Raw genomic sequence first — 20,651 nt, 5'->3', positions numbered from 1 at the left:
CAAACCAAACAAGGACATGACCAAGAAAAGAATCTACATACCAATTGCTCTTTTAAACATAGACACAAAAATATTAAGCAAAACATTAGCAACTTGAACCCATACCATCATCAAATAGTTTTTATCTCAGGTGTGCAGATCTGATTCAGCATCTGAAATCAGTTGATATAATTCACCACACCAACAGATTAAAAAAGAAAAATCATATGAGTATATCAATAGATGCAGAAAAAGCATTTGATAGAATCCATCAGCCATTAAGGGCTTCCCTTATAGCTCAGTCGGTAAAGAATCTGCCTGCAGTGTAGGAGACCTGGGTTCGATCCCTGGGTTGGGAAGATCCCCTGGAGAAGGAAATGGCAACCCACTCTAGTATCCTTGCCTGGAAAATCTCAGGGACAGAGGAGCCTGGTGGGCTGCAGTCAAGGGGGTTGCAAAGAGTTTGGCATGACTGAGAGACTAACACTTATCAGCCATTAATGATAAAAACTCTCAGCTAGCTAGGAATAGAGGGGAACTTCCTAAACTAAATAAAGAATATCTACAAAAACCCTATAGCTAACATCATACTTGATGGTGAGAAACTCAAAGCTTTCCCACCAAGATCCAGTACAAAGCAAAGATGTCCACTTTCACTGCTTCTTTCCAACATCATAATGGAAGTCCTTGCTGATGCAATAAGAGAGGAGAAGGAAATTAAAAGTATACAGATTGGGAAGGAAGATATAAAACTTTGTTCACAGAATACATGATCATCTATATAGAAAATCTGAAAGAATCAACAAAAAATCTCGTAGAACTAATGTAAGTCGTTATAGCAAGGTTGCAGGATACAAGGTTTATATATAAAAGTAATTTATTTCCTATATACTAACAGTGAACAAAGGGAATTTGAAACTAAAGGCATAATTCCATTTATATTAGCATCCCCCAAATGAAACACTTAGCAACAAATCTAACAAAATATGTACACGACTTATATGAGGAACACTACAAAACTCTGATGAACAAAATCAAAGAACTAAAATTGAGAGATACTCCATGTTCGTGAATAGAAAGACTCAATATTGTCAGGATGTCACTTCTTTCCAACTTGATCTATAGATTCAAGGCAATCCCAGTGAAAATATCAGCAAGTTATATTATGGATATCAACAAACTGATTATAAAATTATATGGAGAGGCAAAGACCAACATAGTAGTAAAAAAGAACAAAGTTGGAATACCAACACTATCTGAATTCAAGGTTTACTACAAAGCTATAGTAATCAAGACTGTGTGATATTGATAACGGATTAGACAAATAATCATTGGAACAGAATAGAGAGCCCAGAAAGAGGCCCTCATACATGTAGTCAACTGGTCTGTGACCAAGGAGCGACACATAGAACAAAGATAATCCTTTCAGCAGATGGTGCTGAAACAACTGGATATCCTCTTCCAAATATATGGATCTAAACAGAAACTACACCCTCCATAAAAATTAACTCAAAGTGGATCATAGACTGAAATGTAAAATGCAAAACGATAAACTCTGAGATGATTACACAAGAGAAAACCTAGATGACCTTTGGTAGGATGATATCTTTTTAGATATGACACCAAAGGTATGATTCATGAAAGAAATAATGGATAAACTGGACTTCATCAAAATTGAAAGAAAGCTCTTGTTTTGCTAAAGACAGTGCCAAGAGAATGAGAAGACAAATCACAAACAAAATATTTGCAAAAGACACATGTGATAAAGTGCTGTTATCCAAATATATAAAGAACAGTAAGAAAATAAGCAAACTCAATTCAAAAAATGGGGCAAAAGAGACACCTCCCCAAAGAAGATATTTTTGTTGTTGTTCTTCTTCTTCTTTTTCACTTACTAAGTCATGTCCAACTCTTTGTGACCCCATGGACTGCAGCGTACCAGTCTCCTCTATCCTCCACTGTCTCCTGGAGTTTGCTTAATTTCATGTCCATTGAGTCCATGATGCTATCTAACCATCTCATGCTCTGCCACCCCCTTCTCCTTTTGCCTTCAATCTTTTCCAGTATCAGGGTTTTTTCCAGTGAGTCAACTCTTCACAGCAGGTGGCCAAAGTATTGGAGCTTCAGCTTCAGCATCAGTCTTTCCAGAGAATATTTAGGGTTGATTTCTTTTAAGATTGACTAGTTTGATATCCTTGCAATACAGGAGACTCTCAAGAGTCTTCTGCAGCACCACAGTTCAAAAGCATCAATTCTTTGGCACTCAGCCTTTTTTATGGTCCAGCTCTCATATCCATACATAAGACATACAGATAGCAAATAGGCATATGAAAAAATGCTCCACATCATATGTTATTAGGGAAATGCAAATTAAAGCAATGAGATACTACCACACACCTATTAGAATGGCCAAAATCTGTCACACTAATAGTGTGGAGAGCATGTGGAGCAACGGGGACTCTCATGCATTGCTGGTGGGAATGCAAAATGATACCGCCACCTTGGTACAGTTTGGCACTGTCTTACAAAATGAAGCATACTCTTACCATATGATCCAGCAATCACACTCCTTGGTATTTACCCAAACGAAATGAAAACCGTTGTCCACACAAAAACCTGCACATGGATGTTTATAGCAACTTTATTCATAATTGCCAAAACTTGAAGCAACCAAGATGTTCTTCAGTAGATGAATGGATAAACTGTGGTACATATCGACAATAGAATATTATTCAGCGTTAAAAAGAAAAGCCATGGAGGAGCCTTAAATGCATATTACTAAATGAAAGAAGCCAATTTGAAAAGGCTACATACGGTATGATAGCAACTAATTGATGTTCTGGAAAAGGCAAAACTATGGAGACAGTGAAAAGATTGTTGGTTGCCAGGGGTGGGGAGTGGAGGAGATGAATAAGCAGAACACAGATGATGATTAGGGCTGTGAAATACCCTGTATATCATAGTGTAGCTATAGGATTCATTATAAATTTGTCCAAATTGATAGAATGTACAGCCCACAAGTGAACCCTAAAGTAAAGTATGGATTTTAGGTGATTATGATATGTCAATGGAGGTTCATCTGTGGTAAACAATGTACCATTCTGGTGGGTGAAGTTGATAATGGGGTAGGCTATACATGTGTATGAGCAGGGAATATATGGAAAATCTCTTTACCTCCCTCTCAGTTTTGTTGTACACCTAAAATTGCTCACAAAAAAATAAAAGTCTTAAAAAAGAAGCTATATTTATTCTTCCTAAAAATCTGTTAACATGTTTATTAATTATGTTTGGATGAATGAAATATTTTTAAAATTTCTGATATTTAATTTTTAATAGGGAAAGTATTGACAGGTGTAACCCACACAAACAAAAGCTCTTTGTAATTCTCAAAGCATGTAAAAGGGTCTTGAGATAAAAACACTTGAGAACCATTCATCTAAACTCTCCAGTAAAAGATAGAGATTATCAGACTAGATTCAAAAATTTTCTGGATATATGCTATTTATAAGAGACAATCCTAAAATAAAAGAAGGTTGTGTTTGAAGGGGAAAAGGGAGCCTGTCGTGAAGTCTGTGAACAGCTTCTCAATTTTGTCACTTCTTTATTTCTTGATTTGTGTCCTTTAGGAAATGTTCCATGACCTCATATTTGAAATTTCTACTTCTCTGCTTGGTCCTTATCACATAAGGAAATACAGTGATCTGGTGAAATAGGTGACTTTGCTTAAAAATGATCCTGTTGTGAAAGTGGACAGCAGTGTATGCATACCAGTTAAATACTTTTAAAGGCCCATGAACAATTACAAAAATTGATCATGAGTCAGACCATAAAGCGTATCTTAATAAAATTTGGAAATTAACATTATAAAGACTGTATTCTGTGACCCTACATCAATTAGACAGTAGTCATTACATAAAGATAAATGGAAAGACTCCATATAGAAGAAAAAAGTTAATAAGCATCTTGAGAATCAAAAAACTTGTAATAAAAGATTAGAAAATATTTACAGAATAGCAAAAATAATTCATACTAAAATGTGAGACATATTTAAAGCAATGCTTAGAGAAATATACATAGTCTTAAATGCTTACATTAGGAAAGAAGAGATGCTCAGGATTCAGAAGTTAGAACAATATACCCATGGAAAACAGGAGGAAAGAAATAATAAAGATTAGCAGAAACCACTGAAATAGAGATATACATTCACTCCAAAGGATCAAGAAAGCTAAATGGTTTGAAAAGCCTGTTGAAAGAGACAACTTATAGCAAGCTTTATCTCGGAACAAAAGAGTGTGAGAAGACACAATTAGTACTGTGAATAAAGAAATGTGCAAAACTATAAATTCTGTTGAGATTAAAATAGTAAAAAGATATTTTAAATAGTTTTATGACACTAAATATGAAATATTGGGTGAAATGTGTAAATTCTAAGCAGAGATGGAATACTTATCTAAACTGATTTAAGAAGACATTGTACACCTGAATGGTTCAAATACTTCTGTAATCATTAAAGAAACTGTATCAGTAATTAGAAACCCTCCCTGAAAGGAAACAGGCTCACATAATTTTGGATTTTTAAAAAATGTTTTCCAGGAATGTGGAGTTCCTTTAATTTTAGAAAATCTACTAACTTACTACATTATTCTGCCATAAATTCAAGGTTTAAAAAATCTTAAATTATTCCAACTGATAAAGCTTTGGTAATTAAGGCAATATTGTCTTATTGTGAGGTTAGAACAGTTGGCTACTGGTACAGAATTATTGATTATCAACCTGATATGCAAACCAGATTTTTGGTAGGATGGGCATTGTAGGTAGAGGAAAGGAGAGATATATATGGACTATTTAATAAACAGTGCCGTGATACTTATTTATCAATGATTTTTTAAAAAATGAAATTGGATTCCTATCTGAAAACTTACACAAAAATTGCTTCCATGTGGCAATGACTCTTAAATATGAAAGCAGAAGTATAAAAGTTTTAAATGAGTGGTAAGAGAGCTTTATAACCTCAGGGTTGGGAAGATTTTCTCAAACAAAATGCAAACCCACAAACCATAAAGGAAAAGGCTGACTTTGAAATTGGATTCGTTTGAAAGATTCCATAGAGGGTGAAAATACAAGCTAAAAACTGAAAGAAGATGTTTGTAGCACATATAAGTGATTGTGCTCAGCATGGCTTCAGTACCAGAATGCATATGTAATTAGTCAGTAACCAAAAGATAAACAGCATGGTAAGAAGAAGTATAAAAGATTTCACGGAAGAGGAAACATGTGGCCAGTAAACTATGAAAGGATAATCGATGCATTAGTAATCAGGGGAATGCAATTAAGACTATAATGAGGTAATATTTAATCATCTCAGATTGGTGAAAATAAAATGAGGTACTATTTAATCATCTCAGATGGGTGAAAATGAAATGAGGTAATATTTAATTATCTCAGACTGGTGAAAATGAAAAAGAAAGAAAATTCCAAGTGTTGGTAAATGTGGAGCAATGGAAACACTTAGGGACTGTAAATTAATAAAGCCACTTTGGATTACAATTTGACATTTTCTGGCAAAGTTGAACATGAACATATCCCATGACCCATTCTAGGAATATGTCCTAGGTGAATTCTTGTGTGTGTGCATAAGGCTATAGACATAAGAATATTTTTCATTGGAATATAGTTGCTTTACAATATTATGTTAGTTTCTGCTGTACAACAGTGTGAATCAGCCATATGTATACATATATCCCCTCCCTCTGAAGCCTCCCTCCCATCCACCCCCATCTTGTCCCCCTAGGTCATCACAAAACACTAACTTGAGCTCCTTATGATATACAGCTCCCTGCCAGCTATTTTACACATAGTAGTGGTTTAGTCACTAAGTCATGTCCGACTCTTGTGACCCCATGGACGGTAGCCTGCCAGGCTCCTCTGTCAATGGGATTCTCCAGGCAGGACTACTGGAGTGGGTTGCCATTTCCTTCTTGAGTGTATATATAGACATAATAATATTGATAGCTTTGTTTTTAATTCCAGATAAATAAATAAACCTCACAAACCATGTTCATCAACAGTAAAATGGATGGGTAAACTGTAGGATATTCATGTAATAAAATATTAGAAACAATGAAATTTAATGAATTACAGTTTTACACATCAACATGTTCATGGGATTCATGGGGCTCTGTGTGGATCACAATAAACTATGGAAAATTCTGAAAGAGATGGGAATACCAGACCACCTGACCTGCGTCTTGAGAAACCTGTATGCAGGTCAGGAAGCAACAGTTAGAACTGGACATGGAACAACAGACTGGTTCCAAATAGGGGAAGGAGTACGTCAAGGCTGTATATTGTCACCCTGCTTATTTAACTTACATGCAGAGTACATCATGAGAAATGCTGGGCTGCAGGAACCACAAGCTGGAATCAAGATTGGCGGGAGAAATATCAATAACCTCAGATATGCAGATGACACCACCCTTATGGCAGAAAGTGAAGAAGAATTAAAAAGCCTTTTGATGAAAGTGAAAGAGGAGAGTGAAAAAGTTGGCTTAAAGCTCAACTTTCAGAAAACTAAGATCATGGCATCCAGTCACATCACTTCATGGCAAATAGATGGGGAAACAGTGGCTGACTTTATTTTGGGGGGCCTCCAAAATCACTGCAGATGGTGACTGCAGCCATGAAATTAAAAGACGCTTACTCCTTGAAAGCAAAGTTATGACCAACGTAGACAGCATATTAAAAAGCAGAGACATTACTTTATCCACAAAGGTCCGTCTAGTCAAGGCTATGGTTTTTCCAGTAGTCATGTATGGATGTGAGAGTTGGACTATAAAGAAAGCTGAGCGCAGAAGAATTGATGCTTTTGAACTGTGGTGTTGGAGAAGACTCTTGAGAGTCCCTTGGACTGCAAGGAGATCCAACCAGTCTATCCTAAAGGAGATCAATCCTGGGTGTTCATTGGAAGGACAGATGTTGAAGCTGAAACTCCAATACTTTGGCCACCTGTTGTGAAGAGTTGACTCATTTGAAAAGACCCTGATGCTGGGAAAGATTGAGGGCAGGAGGAGAAGGGGACGACAGGATGAGATGGTTGGATGGTATCACCAACTCGATGGACATGAGTTTGAGTAAACTGTGGCAGTTGTTGATGGACAGGGAGGCCTGGTATGCTGCGGTTCATGGGGTTGCGAAGAGTCTGACACGACTGAGTGACTGAACGGAACTGACATCAACATGGATAAATATCAAGCACTTACTGAGACTTGCCTGGTGTTATAGTGGATAAGAATCCACCTGCCATGAAGTGATGGGACCAGATGCCATGATCTTAGTTTTTTGAAAGTTGAGATTTGAGCCAGCTCTTTCACTCTCCTCTTTCACTCTCATCAAGAGGCTCTTTAGATCCTCTTCACTTTCTACCATTAGAGTGGTATCATCTGTATATCTGAGGTTGTTGATATTTCTCCTGGCAATCTTGATTCCAGGATCCATATGTAGATAATATTCTTTTTTTTGAGAGGGAGGGAAGGAATAACCCAAAATTCAGGGTCTAATTAATCACCTTTGGATGAGGGAATGGGAGGGAGACAGTTGTGCATGGGAATGAGGATTTTAAGGTACTGATATTAATTGTTTGTTAAACAGGATGGTGGGTACAGGATATTCATTTTATTATTCCTTAAGTAGTAGTTGTATGTTTTGTACTTTAGTGTGTGTGATATATTTCAAAATTTAAAAAAAAACCCTCAAATGATAATATCATTAGTTTAATATTCAGCGTGTTGTAAAAAACCTGATAATAAGGTATAATACTTGACAGAATTTTTACAACATTTTTTGTAATAAATCTCTGAAAAATCATAAAATCTAAGTAAGATCCTTCTCTCCTTACATGGGAGAAAGTTAAATCTCTAGCAGATGGTTTACTGTCACATTTTAATAGGTAGAGAAAATCAGTCAAATATAATAGAAGAGGCATTATATTAATTATATTTATTTTGGGGTTCATAATGAGCTATTCTGTAAGAAGACCCTAACTTGAATAATTTGGACAAAAGATTTGTCCAGCTTCTTACATTTAACTATGTGTCCTGCTATCATTATGTTACGTATTGTTAGTTTTAGGAGGAAGGAGTGGTAAGATTTGCTATCTGTTTCTTTTTTTATTTTGGTAAAATCTACGTTGTTTAAAAAATATTTGTAAAGAAGTCTTGAGTCGTATGAGACTGTTTATTTGCTTTATAATCAGTTCATTCCTAATTAGAAAAGTTATTATAAATCTTTTCCCTCTTATGCTGTACAGAGAAAACATTTATTCACCTGTTGCTTGTTTTGAATAGCAATGAGAGTACACTGAGGTATTCATTTCAGGTCTGGTAAGAATGTCAGGGGGTCTTTGCATGAATTTTAGTAAAGTAACTACATTATACTTTTAAGCAAACATTGAGTTACACTTTATTTATTTTCCTCATTTTGTAATAGACCATGGCTGTGCATAGCCCTTAGCACATGGCCATTACCCCACACCTGTTACCAGGCAGTGATTACTGCAGGACCATTAGTGGTCCTGCTCAGCCATTGATTGGTGCTGCAATGGGCCCCTCTCCCAAGTGACCAGCTGTCAGTGAGAGACTGTTAGTGGTCCTACTCAGCCATTGGTCAGTGCTGCAGTGGGCCCCTCCCCCAAGCAAGCAGCTAGCTGTCAATGAATGACCATTAGTGGGGCATTCAGCCAATGGTCAGCAGAGTAGTAGTCGTCATGTGGAGAGTGAAGAAAGAGGCAGATCCTGGTTTTCTACCCAGGGCCCTCTAGCTCACCTGGCCTCGGGTCAGTGGGTGAGCTGGAGGACCCAGGAAATAGGCCAGGGGCTGTCCTGCTGGGCTCCCGAGCCCTTGCCTAGATCACCCAATGGCCAGGCCCAGGCCTTGAAGCAGTGGTGAACCTCTCCTCCATCCCTGCCTCTATGACCAAATGGCAGTGGCAGTCTGCATAGGATGCAGTCTTTGGGACCTGCCCCCCCACCCCCACCCCCGTTTGGGTGGCCTAAGGAGCCTGAGGGTCAGTTGGGCCCTGGGCCTCTGGCTCCCTCAGCAATGACAGCTGGATAGGGTCTGGGGACTTGGCCTTCAGGGAGCCACCAACTAAGATCTGCTTCATCAGTCAGGATCTAGACCTCAGAGGGTGAAAGTTGTGCCTTGGGAACTTGCCCTTTCCTGTCAGAACAGAGAATAACATTTGTTTGGTGGAGGTTTACAGGAACATCGTTACCTGACCATGACCTGACCTCAAGAGCAAAGGATCTGACACCAAGAAGTGTGCAACAACTTAACCATGCCCCTCCCTTACCTTACTCCTATAAAAGGGTTTTGCTGAAAGCTTTTGGGGAGTTTAGGGTTTTTAAGGCATGAGCCACACATATCCTTGCATGGTCCTCAGTAAACCTTTCTCTGTTCCAAACTCTGGTGTTTTGGTGTTGTTTGGCTTCACTGTGCATCAGGCACATGAACTTGCATTTTGGTAACAATTTCAAGATTGGTGAATCTAGATAGACTACTTATAATATTAATGTAATAAGCCAGGTAAAATTGTCCATGAATATTAATAATAAATACTGTTTATTAAACATTGCTAAATGCTAGAAACTCTACTATGTATTTTCATATATTATTGCAAGAATTTATTTAGGACATATTTCTAGGATGAGAATTATTGATAAGGTATTCATCTGTTCAACTTTACAAGGTAATGTCAAATTGCTTTCCAAAACAGCTGTATCAATTGAAGCTCTGTCCTGTAGTGTTAAGAGAATTTGCATTATCCCTCATCCTCATTAACACTTGGTATTGTCCAGCTTTTGAAAATACTCGCCAATCTGAGAGGGTGGGAAACTGAAACTCAGATACATGAAGAAATATACCAAAGATTAGCCAGAGAATAAATGCTGGTCATGTTCTAATCCAGGTTTGTCTGATTACAACTACAATAATGTGGATTTCAAAGAAATGGAAATATATAGACTAAGTCGTTTTTATGACAGAATAGTTATGAAAAATGAGATTAAAATTTCCTATAGTAATTTCCTTAGGGGAAGTGTTTCTGAAACTATGATTTTTAGATTAACTGGATCAGAATCACTTGATGGAAGAGATGGGCTTATGAGAGGGTCAAGATGGGAATTGGGAGGGGAGGTACTTATTATTTTTAGAAATGCTACAGATTCCTGAGCCATCTCTAGTTTAGCATCTCTTGGGGTGGGATCCAGGTATTTAAATTACCTAAAGCTGGCCTAGCTTTATTTTATTTTTTTGATGAACACTAAATAAGAACTTATGCTTTATGGATGTTGAAATAATTCCCCAGGTACTGCCAGATTCACATATAAATAGCTTAGGCCCGGAGTCAGAAACTTAGCTGAATGTTTCTATATAAACATTCCCTTCTTACTGACTTCAGTCATCTAACCTCCTTTCTCTAAGGTTTCCTTTTACTATTTTTTTTTCCCCTTTATTTTTCTCCTCTTGTCCAGCCTTCATGTGAAATGAAATAGCATTAGGACTTTAACAGTAATAATAGTAATTCTCTCTAAAGTCTCTCTGCCAGGCTGACTCCTAGTCCTTTAAGGAAGGACTATAGGATACAAAAGACATATAGCAGTTATTTTATTCTTCTCTATAAAACTGATGGTAACAATGATACTATTCTTGGTTGGTGGATACAGATATAGACCTAATGGTTATAAAACGTGAAGATTCATGGAGCTGGAGTTAGAGCTGTGAAAGATCCTTATGTTTTTCTCATTATTGTTCTGGTAGAAAATGTATTTTCTATGACAGCTAATTTTAAAGAGGAAAACAATGGCTGAGCTGGGTAAAGAATTACTAAAAACATCACTTAGGCCCCCTTTCCTATCAAGGATACAGGCTCTAAGTGACATCCTATGTTAATATTAGAAATGGACACTGTAGACTCAAAAGAGTTCTGTTCTGCTTACCTGCCCAGAACTTACAATAGAATGTTAATCATCAAAACTCGAGATTTTGCAGGAATCATCCTTAAATTAGGCTTTCAAAATTATGTACATTTCCAAGTTATCTTAATTTTTATAGTTTGATTATTAAATAATTACTTTTAAGGGATCAATGTCATATTTTGTGAAATAGATTTGTTTAACAAATATGAAAATAATATGTAGCAATTTGTATGTCATGCTTTCAAAACAGAGGCTTTAAATCCTATATTTTATGTAGTTGTTGTTAGCTAAAGGTACAATGAGAGATTATTGTTCATAGCAGTGTAATAAATTGATACTCTCAATTATGGTTTTTCACTTTACACATTGTCACAACCTGGGACCTTAATCTTATTCTTTGATTGACAGTAGCGACCAGGGAAAGAACATTTGTATTGTTTGGGACAGTTCACATCTGTTCAACTTGATTCAGTTGAAGGTATTTGCATATTCTTAAGTGTTTCTTCTGAGAGGTCTGAAATCCTTCTCAAGTGCTTGATGCATTTTTAAAATTCATTCATAAGGTATCTACATGCACTAATAGTTCTGTGTAATATTGCTGTGCATAATCTGACAGATAAGACCACTTTTTAAAACAAGGTGTTCTTTAGGGATGCTACATTACAGTTTTACCTGTTCTGCTGGCAGAAATGTCAAATTTTTTAAAAAGGCCATTTTAATATTTTGATTAAATTAGTATATCTTTATTTTAGGCAAGTTTGTCAATCATAGGGCAAATAAAGATTTATTAAATAATAATCCAGAAGTCATGGATAGTTTCTTCTGCCTTGGTTGGAAAATTGAGGAATTTTGTAGAAAACCATTATAGAACTTGAATGGATTTTTGTTCAGTCTCCTTATTTTACGGGGAAAATTACCAAGCCTCAAGTTTACTGACTTACTCAAAGTCACACAGCTTAGAAATTAGGTCTTATTTTAGGCCTGAACTCTCAGACTAGTAAAGCCCAAGGATTGCTCGTATATGACTTCTGGTTTACATTATTTATTAATTACTCTGTGCCTAAGATTTCTCCTTACCGTTAGAACAGATAGTCAAAGATTATGTCTTATTCATTTTTATATCTCTCCAGAATTGACAGCATGTCTTAGATATAGTTAATGCCCAATCATTATATTGTTGTTCTATTTTCATTATTTTCCTAGGCTGTTAGGCTATAGAGAATAATTTTGGAATGAGATAGTTTATTAATGGAATGTTAAGCATCTTTAATAGCAAATAGGTTTCATTTTGTGTTCCATTTTTAGTAAATTGACAATAGCTGTATGGAGAAGAGTTGAGATCTGCTGGGGTCACTGAGCAGTGTCTACCACAGACGTACAATCAGAGAAACCAGCTCTTTCTAATTTGATTTATGTCATCTTAGGGAGGGAAGAGAGAACTTTAGACTGGAGTGAGCAGAAAAGATCCTGGGAAGAATTAAGTCTCAAGGTACAGGACAGATATAGAATTCATAGACTGTAGAAAAAACCGAGGTAGAAATGCCACTGAGGCTGGGGTTCTTTAAGAAATTTGAAGGTTCAAGAAGAAATATCATTAGGTTACATTAACTATAATCCAAGGAGGGAAAACAGTTGTTGAGTATTAATGCTTTTGATACCTAGCTTTGTGCTAGAATCTTTTTTTAAGGAAACCTTGTGTGCGTGCTCAGTTGCCTAAGTCGCGTCCTACTCTGTGCAACCCTGTGGACTGTAGCTTGCCAGGCTCCTCTGTCCATGAGATTTTCCAGGCAAGAATACTGGAGTGGGTTACCATGCCCTCCTCCAGGGGATCTTCACAACCCAGGGGTCAAACCCACGGTGTCTCCTGTGTCTTCTGCATCACAGCAGATTCTTTACCACAGAGCCACCTGGGAAGCCTGGAAACCTTAGGTTACATTAAATTTAATTAAAGGAAGGAAAACAATTGTTTAGTGTTAATGCTTTGATACCTAGCTTTGAACTAGATCCTCTTTTTACAGGAGACCTGGACACTTTCCTGTCCTAGTTTGCATTCCTTGCTTTTCCTTTCCTGAGATATTTAAGGTTGTTCTAGTTTTTCCTTATTTCTCTGAGCCAGCTATCTCCAATTTTTCTCTGCCTTACACACACATGTACACCCGTGGCTTATTCATGTTGATACATGGCAAACACCACCAAAATATTGTAAAGTAATTAGCCTCCAATTAAAATAAATTAATTTTTTTAAAAAGATATAAAAGTTGTGATATAACCTTATTACAGTTTTATTTCAGTATTATGTTATAGGAATTCATTGGAGAAGGAAGTCTCAACAGCTGTTCAATCAAATTATTAAAATAACATCCAAAGATACTTGGCTATAAAGTAAATAACTCCAAATTACATAATGAATTTTATCTTCCAGGAGTCCCCTTCTGGTCGAAGAAAAGCTCTTGCCACCACCAGCATCAACATGAAACAGTATGCAAGCCCAATGCCAACACAGACTGATGTCAAATTAAAATTCAAGCCATTGTCTAAAAAAGTTGTATCTGCCACTCTTCAGTTTTCATTATCTTGCATTTTCCTTCGGGAAGGAAAAGCCACGTAAGTTTCTTTTGTCAGATAAGCTGCTTCAAAGTTTGTTTGTTTGTTTGTTTTTTAAAGAAAACATTGTAGGTAAATAGCTTTTGTCTCAGTTAACTGGCAACAGTTGAGAACATCCTACCACATACCAATCATTCTTGCCATTCTTTGTTTCAGAAGCTGAACTAGATGTACTTCTTGTTATTTATAGTCTCTCTTGATGCTGGAGAATGAACAGTAATATAAAAATGACTTTAGCAGTTTAAAAAAATTTAAAATGTGTATCATAGGTTATCATAGGTTTTATATTTCAATGTCTTCAGTGTAAGTAGTTAGTTGTACTGTGAAGTACACAGTTCATTTTGTAGAGATGTGTGATGCAACTGAGGCACAAGGGGAACCCAAAATGAAAAGTTTAGAATAAGAGTAATGAAAGAACTAAAAGAACTTTTGCCAATTCATGTTCTTTGGCTCAGCCTTTCAAAAATTGTACAGGAAATGTATAATACAGTTTAGATAACCAGTTTGCTATAACCATTACTTTTGCAAATATCACTTCTTAAGCAGTGCATAGCATTGCACAAAGATGGTTCCTATACCCAGTTGTAGTCTCCTGAAAAAATAAAATTCTAACTGGTTAGAATGATGTAAACATACCTAGAGCAGGGGAAAAAAATGTAACATTTCTCTTAGTTGTTCCATACAGTCAAATCAACAGTAAGTGTATGTTTTGGGTGTAGTGAAAGGGTTAGTACCTACTTGGAGTACTGAGAGGAAAACAGAAATTCTGTGCCTAAGACTTAAACGGTGATAGGAAGAAGGAGCATTTCATTCTAATCTGCATCACACTTCTGAATGCGTTTGACCTAGTGGAAAGTGGTTACTATAATTGGCCATGTCTATTTGACTGATTAGACTGGATTCTCTGCGTCAGTCAAAACGAGATGTTTGACACTCATCTACAAATGACTTGGTAGATAACAATAAGCCTCTTCTCTGCAAAGTTGGCTTCTATGGGAGTGAGGTAGAGGGACAGTGCAGGAAGCAATTAGTCTTTCATCTCAGGACTTTAAATTATAGACTTAAATATTGAAAAGTTAAAAATAAAGACCTTGCCCTGAAGTTCAAGCCAAAATGAAAAGAAAGGAAGCAGAGAAAGAAGAGAGACATAATCAGAGAAGATTCTTTGAAGGTGGACTCCTTTCCACTAGGCAGAAGCAGTAAGTGATTTAGCACCATTCATGGGAATTTGGGTGAGAGGAAATTCAGTCAAACTAAATATCAGTTTGAGTGAAGTATGTTCTCAGAACACCCTAAACCACCTCTCTATCTCCTCATTGGTTGCCTGCTCACCTTTCCCAAAGAAGATGTTCAGGGCAAAAATATAGGAGATAAAATTAAGCAAGTTAAGATTTTAAGAACACTGTTATATATTGAAGTTATATCCTAGTGATAGGAAAGCAGTTTGTAAGGCATTCACATAAAGTAATACAACTGTTTTTGCCCATACAGACTTTGTGTCACTAAATTTGTCTTGAAAAGAGGAAATTATTTTGTTAACTCTAAGCTTAAATGAGATAAAATGTGAAGAATTAAAAAAACCAATTTAGTCTGCAAAATCCTATCATATTTAGAAGATGAGTGAGTGTTAACAAGCATATTTACAAAAGAAAAGTGTCATTTGTTTTGTTTTTATCGTGGTAAAATGAAAAAGTGTTTTAATTCAGCTTTCTGGATTTGGTGGAAGAATACCAGATTGAAATTTAGTTAGTACATATCATGTTAGAAATATGTTTCATTCACTGTAGTTTATTTGAAATTTAAGGTGAAAATAATAGATCAAGAAAACTTAGGTTAGTTAACATTGAGTAGTACACTATATAAGTTTGTATTTAAAATACTTTAAGATAAAAATCATTTTTACATTTTATCAAACGTATGGTCTTTAATTAACCCAAGATGGAAATTTAACCCATTTTCCATTATGTAATTCTTACAAAGGCTAGGCTTTCAAGTGCTTTTTCAGTTACTGTAGTTTCTTAACTTTTGGCAAGTTTCAACTCCTTTGAGAAAAATACACATTTAAACAAGATTTAAATATAATTTACAGGGTTTACCACTTCTTTTTACTCCTACCCACAAAACCAAAAGGATTCTTGGACTTTAGATTAAGAATTTCTATTCTGATTACTTCTGCAAGTTTGAATATTTTTAAAGTCTAGATCTCATCTGCTTTGCAAACTGTTCTGATATTTTATGAAACAAGTTTTTGTTTCCAAACTTCATGATCAGAAAGCCATACTTTAATTACATGAAGAAAATTTTAGATATGTAGCACAGAATTTAACTAACCAGTTGATCATTTACTTTCTATTAATTAAATGTGCAATTTTAAAAATTAATGAATGTTTACATTATTCATTAGTTTTGTATAACTGTTTAAAAAGTCTTGTTAACATTTAGAGAGAAAGAATATATTATTTTCTTAAGAAACAACCCTTTTTTAGGCAATGTCATTTAATAAACTGTATTATCATTGACATAGGGATGAAGACATGCAAAGTTTGGCTAGTTTGATGAGTATGAAGCAAGCTGACATTGGCAATCTAGATGACTTTGAGGAAGATAATGAAGATGATGATGAGAACCGAGTGAATCAAGAGGAAAAGGCAGCGAAAATTACTGGTTGGTTGGTTTTATTTGCTTTAAACTAAAAATTTATCTTTTTTTGCAGAAAAACTCATTGTTGTTTCCCAGGAAAAAATCAATTCCACTAACAAGGTATTTTTTCTTCCTTAATACTTCCTAATATAATACAGCATTTAGCTTACTGGAAACTTTATATGCTGATGGTAATAACAGAGTTTAGCAAGTCCAAGGCTAATCAAGAAAGCATCAAACTTTATTGAAACTACTGAATATAGTATGAAGTAGCCTAAATATGTTCATATTTATTTTGTCATTGTATGGAATGAATGCTCTCTAAGTAAAAATCTGTCTTAAGGATAAGATGAAGAGATACATTGACTACCTTCTCCTAGTTCATGTTCATTTATTCACATCAAGCGTATGGACATTCTTTGTTTTGAATTTGTATACATCTTATGTATCCTTGTATCTAGAAGCTTCCATGCAAGTATTTCTTATAGATGGTTTGATCAAACTACTAAAATGGTTAGAAGTTCAAACCTTTTTGTATTAATTGGTCAATAAATGTTTATCAGCAATCTGGCTATCACCCTTAAGGAACTGATGTTACACCTTTATTATTGGAATGAAAATCAAGCACTATATACATATTCCTTTCAGCTAGTAAATTGCTATCAATTTCTGGATTGATATCCCTTGACTTCTATCATCTATTCACCTCTTGGTGATTTTTCCAAATTAACTGGGCACTCTGGCACTTATCTCTTGGCTGTGCCTCAATTCTTGCTGTTTTATGGGGGATTTCCTTTGATCACATGGATGAGCAATTTAATATCTTAGTTAAAAACTTCTGTGACTTCCTCAGCTCCACTGACCTTCACTTTTACTTCTGTTATAAGGAAATGGTCAGACTTGTATGCAAAGATAGATGTTTTGTCCTGAGAAAATTTTATAAATTACAGTTGACCCTTAAACATACTGATTTGAACTGCATAGGTCCACTTGAATGTAGATATTTTTTAATAGTAAATACTGCAGTACTATATGATGTGTGGAGGTGAATATGTAGGAACTGAGGACTTGAAGGAACCATGAATATAGAAGGCCAACTATAAGTTATACGTGGATTTTCCATTGTACAGAGGGTTGATGTTCCCTAAACCCTGTTTTATTCAATGGTCAGCTGCATTGTTTTCTAATTTATGTTTGCCATTTTGATTTCTTATTTAACCCAAGAATGTTTAGAAGAATGTGCTTTGTCATGGGCTATGTTTGTTTCTAGCTTAGTTTGAATAAGATTCTGAAGCCTGTCATATCTCAATTTTTTTAAAAATATGGTTGAGATCTTTTTCTTTGTAGTGTAGATAGATGATCTGTTTTTGTAAGTATTTTATGAATATCTTTTTACATGTATATTCTCTTTTTTAGATTCAGCATGTAGCTTTTAGACCCAAGTTTACATTTATATTATTTACTTATTTATATTCTTATGCTTTATGTATAGTTCATCAATGAAAGACAACTTCAGTCCTAAATTATTTAGTTCATAAAAATTTATACTTCATTGTGAATTATAATTTGATCAGTTTGTACCATTTAATGCCTGTTGTCTAAAGTTTTTGCCTGATGTTGATATTTGTAATCCATACTTTCTTTGTATTTGGTGTATTTATCACTTTATTTTTATTCTATCTGTGTTAGATACTTCTCTTCATAAACAGTATTTTGTTATATTTCTTGCTAACAGACCTACTTAATTTCATTTCTATTACTTTATACTTTTATTTGGGAATTTTCTTATTTTTTTCTACCCACTCTTTATATTTTTACCATTCTTAAATGTTCTTTAATAGAGTAATTTGAAAGTTATACATCCTATATTTTCATTTTGGAATAGTGTCTTCTGAAATAAATAAGCCAGAGGGATAACTGAACTTGTATTTCTCTACTAACATTAAAAGTGAAGCAGCGTGTGTTGACTCACCTTGTGTAAGATGAGAAATTCAATATGATTTCCTCTTCTCTTTATTTGAATCTCTCCCTCCAACCCCTCCTGGCTATTATTTTTATTTCAATAACATTTTGGGATTTCTTTTTTCAATAATAAATGTTGACATTTGCTTGTTTATAATGTCAGCAGAATTATATAATACTTTAAAATATGCCGTGTCTTTGCTGTCTTTGAGTTCTTTGTTTGATTTGGCTAGTTGAAGTACTTCAGGAAGGGAAGTCATGTCCTTCCCTTACCAATTCCAACTACTTACCTATTCTTCAAATTTTAATTCTTTTGCCACATCCTCTGAGAAGCCTCTTTTGCCCTCTCCATTTAAAATTGTCACTCTGCCCCTTGTGCACTGTACTGTTTACAAATGCATGCATTTTCTTACAGCATGAGTTCTTTATTCCAGTTGAGATGTAATTCAATCTTTTAATTACTAGAGAATATGATTTATTCTTTGTATGTGGCTTTTGGTTAAAACTGAATCTCAGTTAGGCATTTATACCATCAGTAGCAACTAGAATACCACACATTTTCATTGTTGTAGCCATTTTGAGCAATGTTGTACTATTTCCATCACAGCAGTGGGAAAAAATGGTGATAGCATGTCAGAAGTTCTGCACTGCTACTGAAAAGAAAAGAAAGGACAATATTTTTGAGCAAAATACAGGTTTAGTGAAAGGATTCAACAGTAATTAGATTTTATAGCTGAACTCTTATCTGAGTCCATTTGAGCTGCTATAATGAAATATCAGATTGGGTAGTTTATAAACAACAGAAGTTTGTTTCTCACAGTTTTGGAGACTGGAAGTCTGAGATCACTGTGTCAACATGGTTTGGTAAGGACCATCTTCTGGGTCACAGACTTTTCATCGTATTCTTTACATGGTGGATGGGGACAAGGGAGCTCCTTTGGGCCTCTTTTATAAGAGTATTAGTCTCATCCAGCCTCATCACCTAGTCACCCCCAAAATGCCCCACCTCCTAATACTATCACATTGTCAATTAGAATTTCATTATATGAATTTTGAGAGAGACAAACATTCATACCATAACAACCTTTATTGCTTAAACAAACATATGTATTTTAATTTCTAAGATCTCTACTGCAGAAGTAACTTCTGGGGGTAGCCTAAAATTCTCTGACTCTAATAGAAGTTCTTTTTGATGACCCAGAATTTGTTGTATTTATTTTCCATATTTTGTGTAATTCCTTCAAGATAGAGACTATATTCTGATCATTTTTTCATCTCTAGCATCTAGCACATTGTCTGAAACACACTAAGAGTTTAAAATATTTTAAATGAAAGGTCATAAATGAATGAGTGGGCTTCTCTCTCCTATTGCAGCCCACACTGGTCACTCTGACCTATTGTCTTGTTCCATTCATTTTGACCTTTATACTGTCTTACATTAATATAAGATGCAATGGTCTCGTTTGATGGAAGAAATGTGATCTGGAGAAGACACATAATTCAGACCTTAAATAATTCAAGAGTAAATAATTCAAAATACAAAAGTAATGAATATAAACTGTATGTTGAGGGAGCACAGGTAAGTACTGACAGTGGGTGATCACATTTATGTTTTAGGTCGATAATGCCACAATCATTGCAACATACTTACGCTTTGATATTAACCTTTTTTTCCTCAGTTTTTTTTTTTTACTGTCATTAGAGCATTTAATATATTTCCTTGCCTGTTTAATTCAGTATTTTCTATTATAGTTGCAGAGGACAATTGCTTAAATTAATAGCACAGCATGTTATGGCAGTTAAATTAAAAACACAGCTTGTTTTAGCTTCCTTAGTTATGTTTTTTTAGCACATGTAAATTTCATTCCAAAGTTAACTCTCAGGAGTTTTTTGTTTGTTTTTAGCACCAGAACTGCCAGTCTAAAAATGTTTGAGTAAAATATTTTTAAGATAATAAAAAAATATTACAATTTAACATTAGTAATGTGTGAATAATAACTTAAGAGTAACCAAAGTGAATGTATTGTGTAAATATAGTACAAATAAAGGATGGTGGGTATTTTTACTTACCAGATAAAGTGGCAGTAATAGAGCTTACATTCACTCTTCCTTGTAGCTTTAAAAATTGTTGATGCAGTTTTTATAGAGGAAGGAATTATTTAAAAATTTCCCTATATAAATATATCTTTATAATATGAATGCATAAAATACAATCACATTATACAAATAAAATTATATGAGTATATTATTTCCAGTAAAATTATATGGGCATATTATTTCTTCATATTTATATGAATATATATGAGCTGCAAACTTCTTAAACAGACTGTTAGAATTATTTTGAGTATATCTTAGATTGATACCTAGGGGCTCTTCATTTAGCCTGTGCTCTTATGGAGTATAGCTGTAAATCATTAGTAATTGATAAAGTATATATTCTGAAATTACAGACTTTGCATGAAGTAAAATTAAATTCATGATATATATTTAATT

The 20,651-nt window shown here is 34.9% G+C and overlaps 1 protein-coding gene across 4 annotated transcripts in view; it reads left to right on the top strand.

The window, feature by feature from the left end:
* EHBP1 (EH domain binding protein 1) overlaps positions 1-20,651 on the top strand; it is a 339,975-nt gene that overhangs the window by 117,094 nt on the left and 202,230 nt on the right. For all 4 annotated transcript variants that reach the window (XM_061155211.1, XM_061155209.1, XM_061155210.1 and 1 more), the window contains exons 6-7: positions 13,375-13,556; positions 16,081-16,220. In XM_061155211.1, coding sequence (XP_061011194.1) covers positions 13,375-13,556; positions 16,081-16,220 — 322 coding nt within the window. The remainder of the gene's footprint in view (positions 1-13,374; positions 13,557-16,080; positions 16,221-20,651) is intronic.

This window comes from Dama dama, chromosome 11 (assembly GCF_033118175.1).
Source record: "Dama dama isolate Ldn47 chromosome 11, ASM3311817v1, whole genome shotgun sequence".
Taxonomy (NCBI): domain Eukaryota; kingdom Metazoa; phylum Chordata; class Mammalia; order Artiodactyla; family Cervidae; genus Dama; species Dama dama.
The sequence above is the reverse complement of the archived record's forward strand: the minus strand, read 5'-3'. Positions and strand labels throughout refer to the sequence as shown.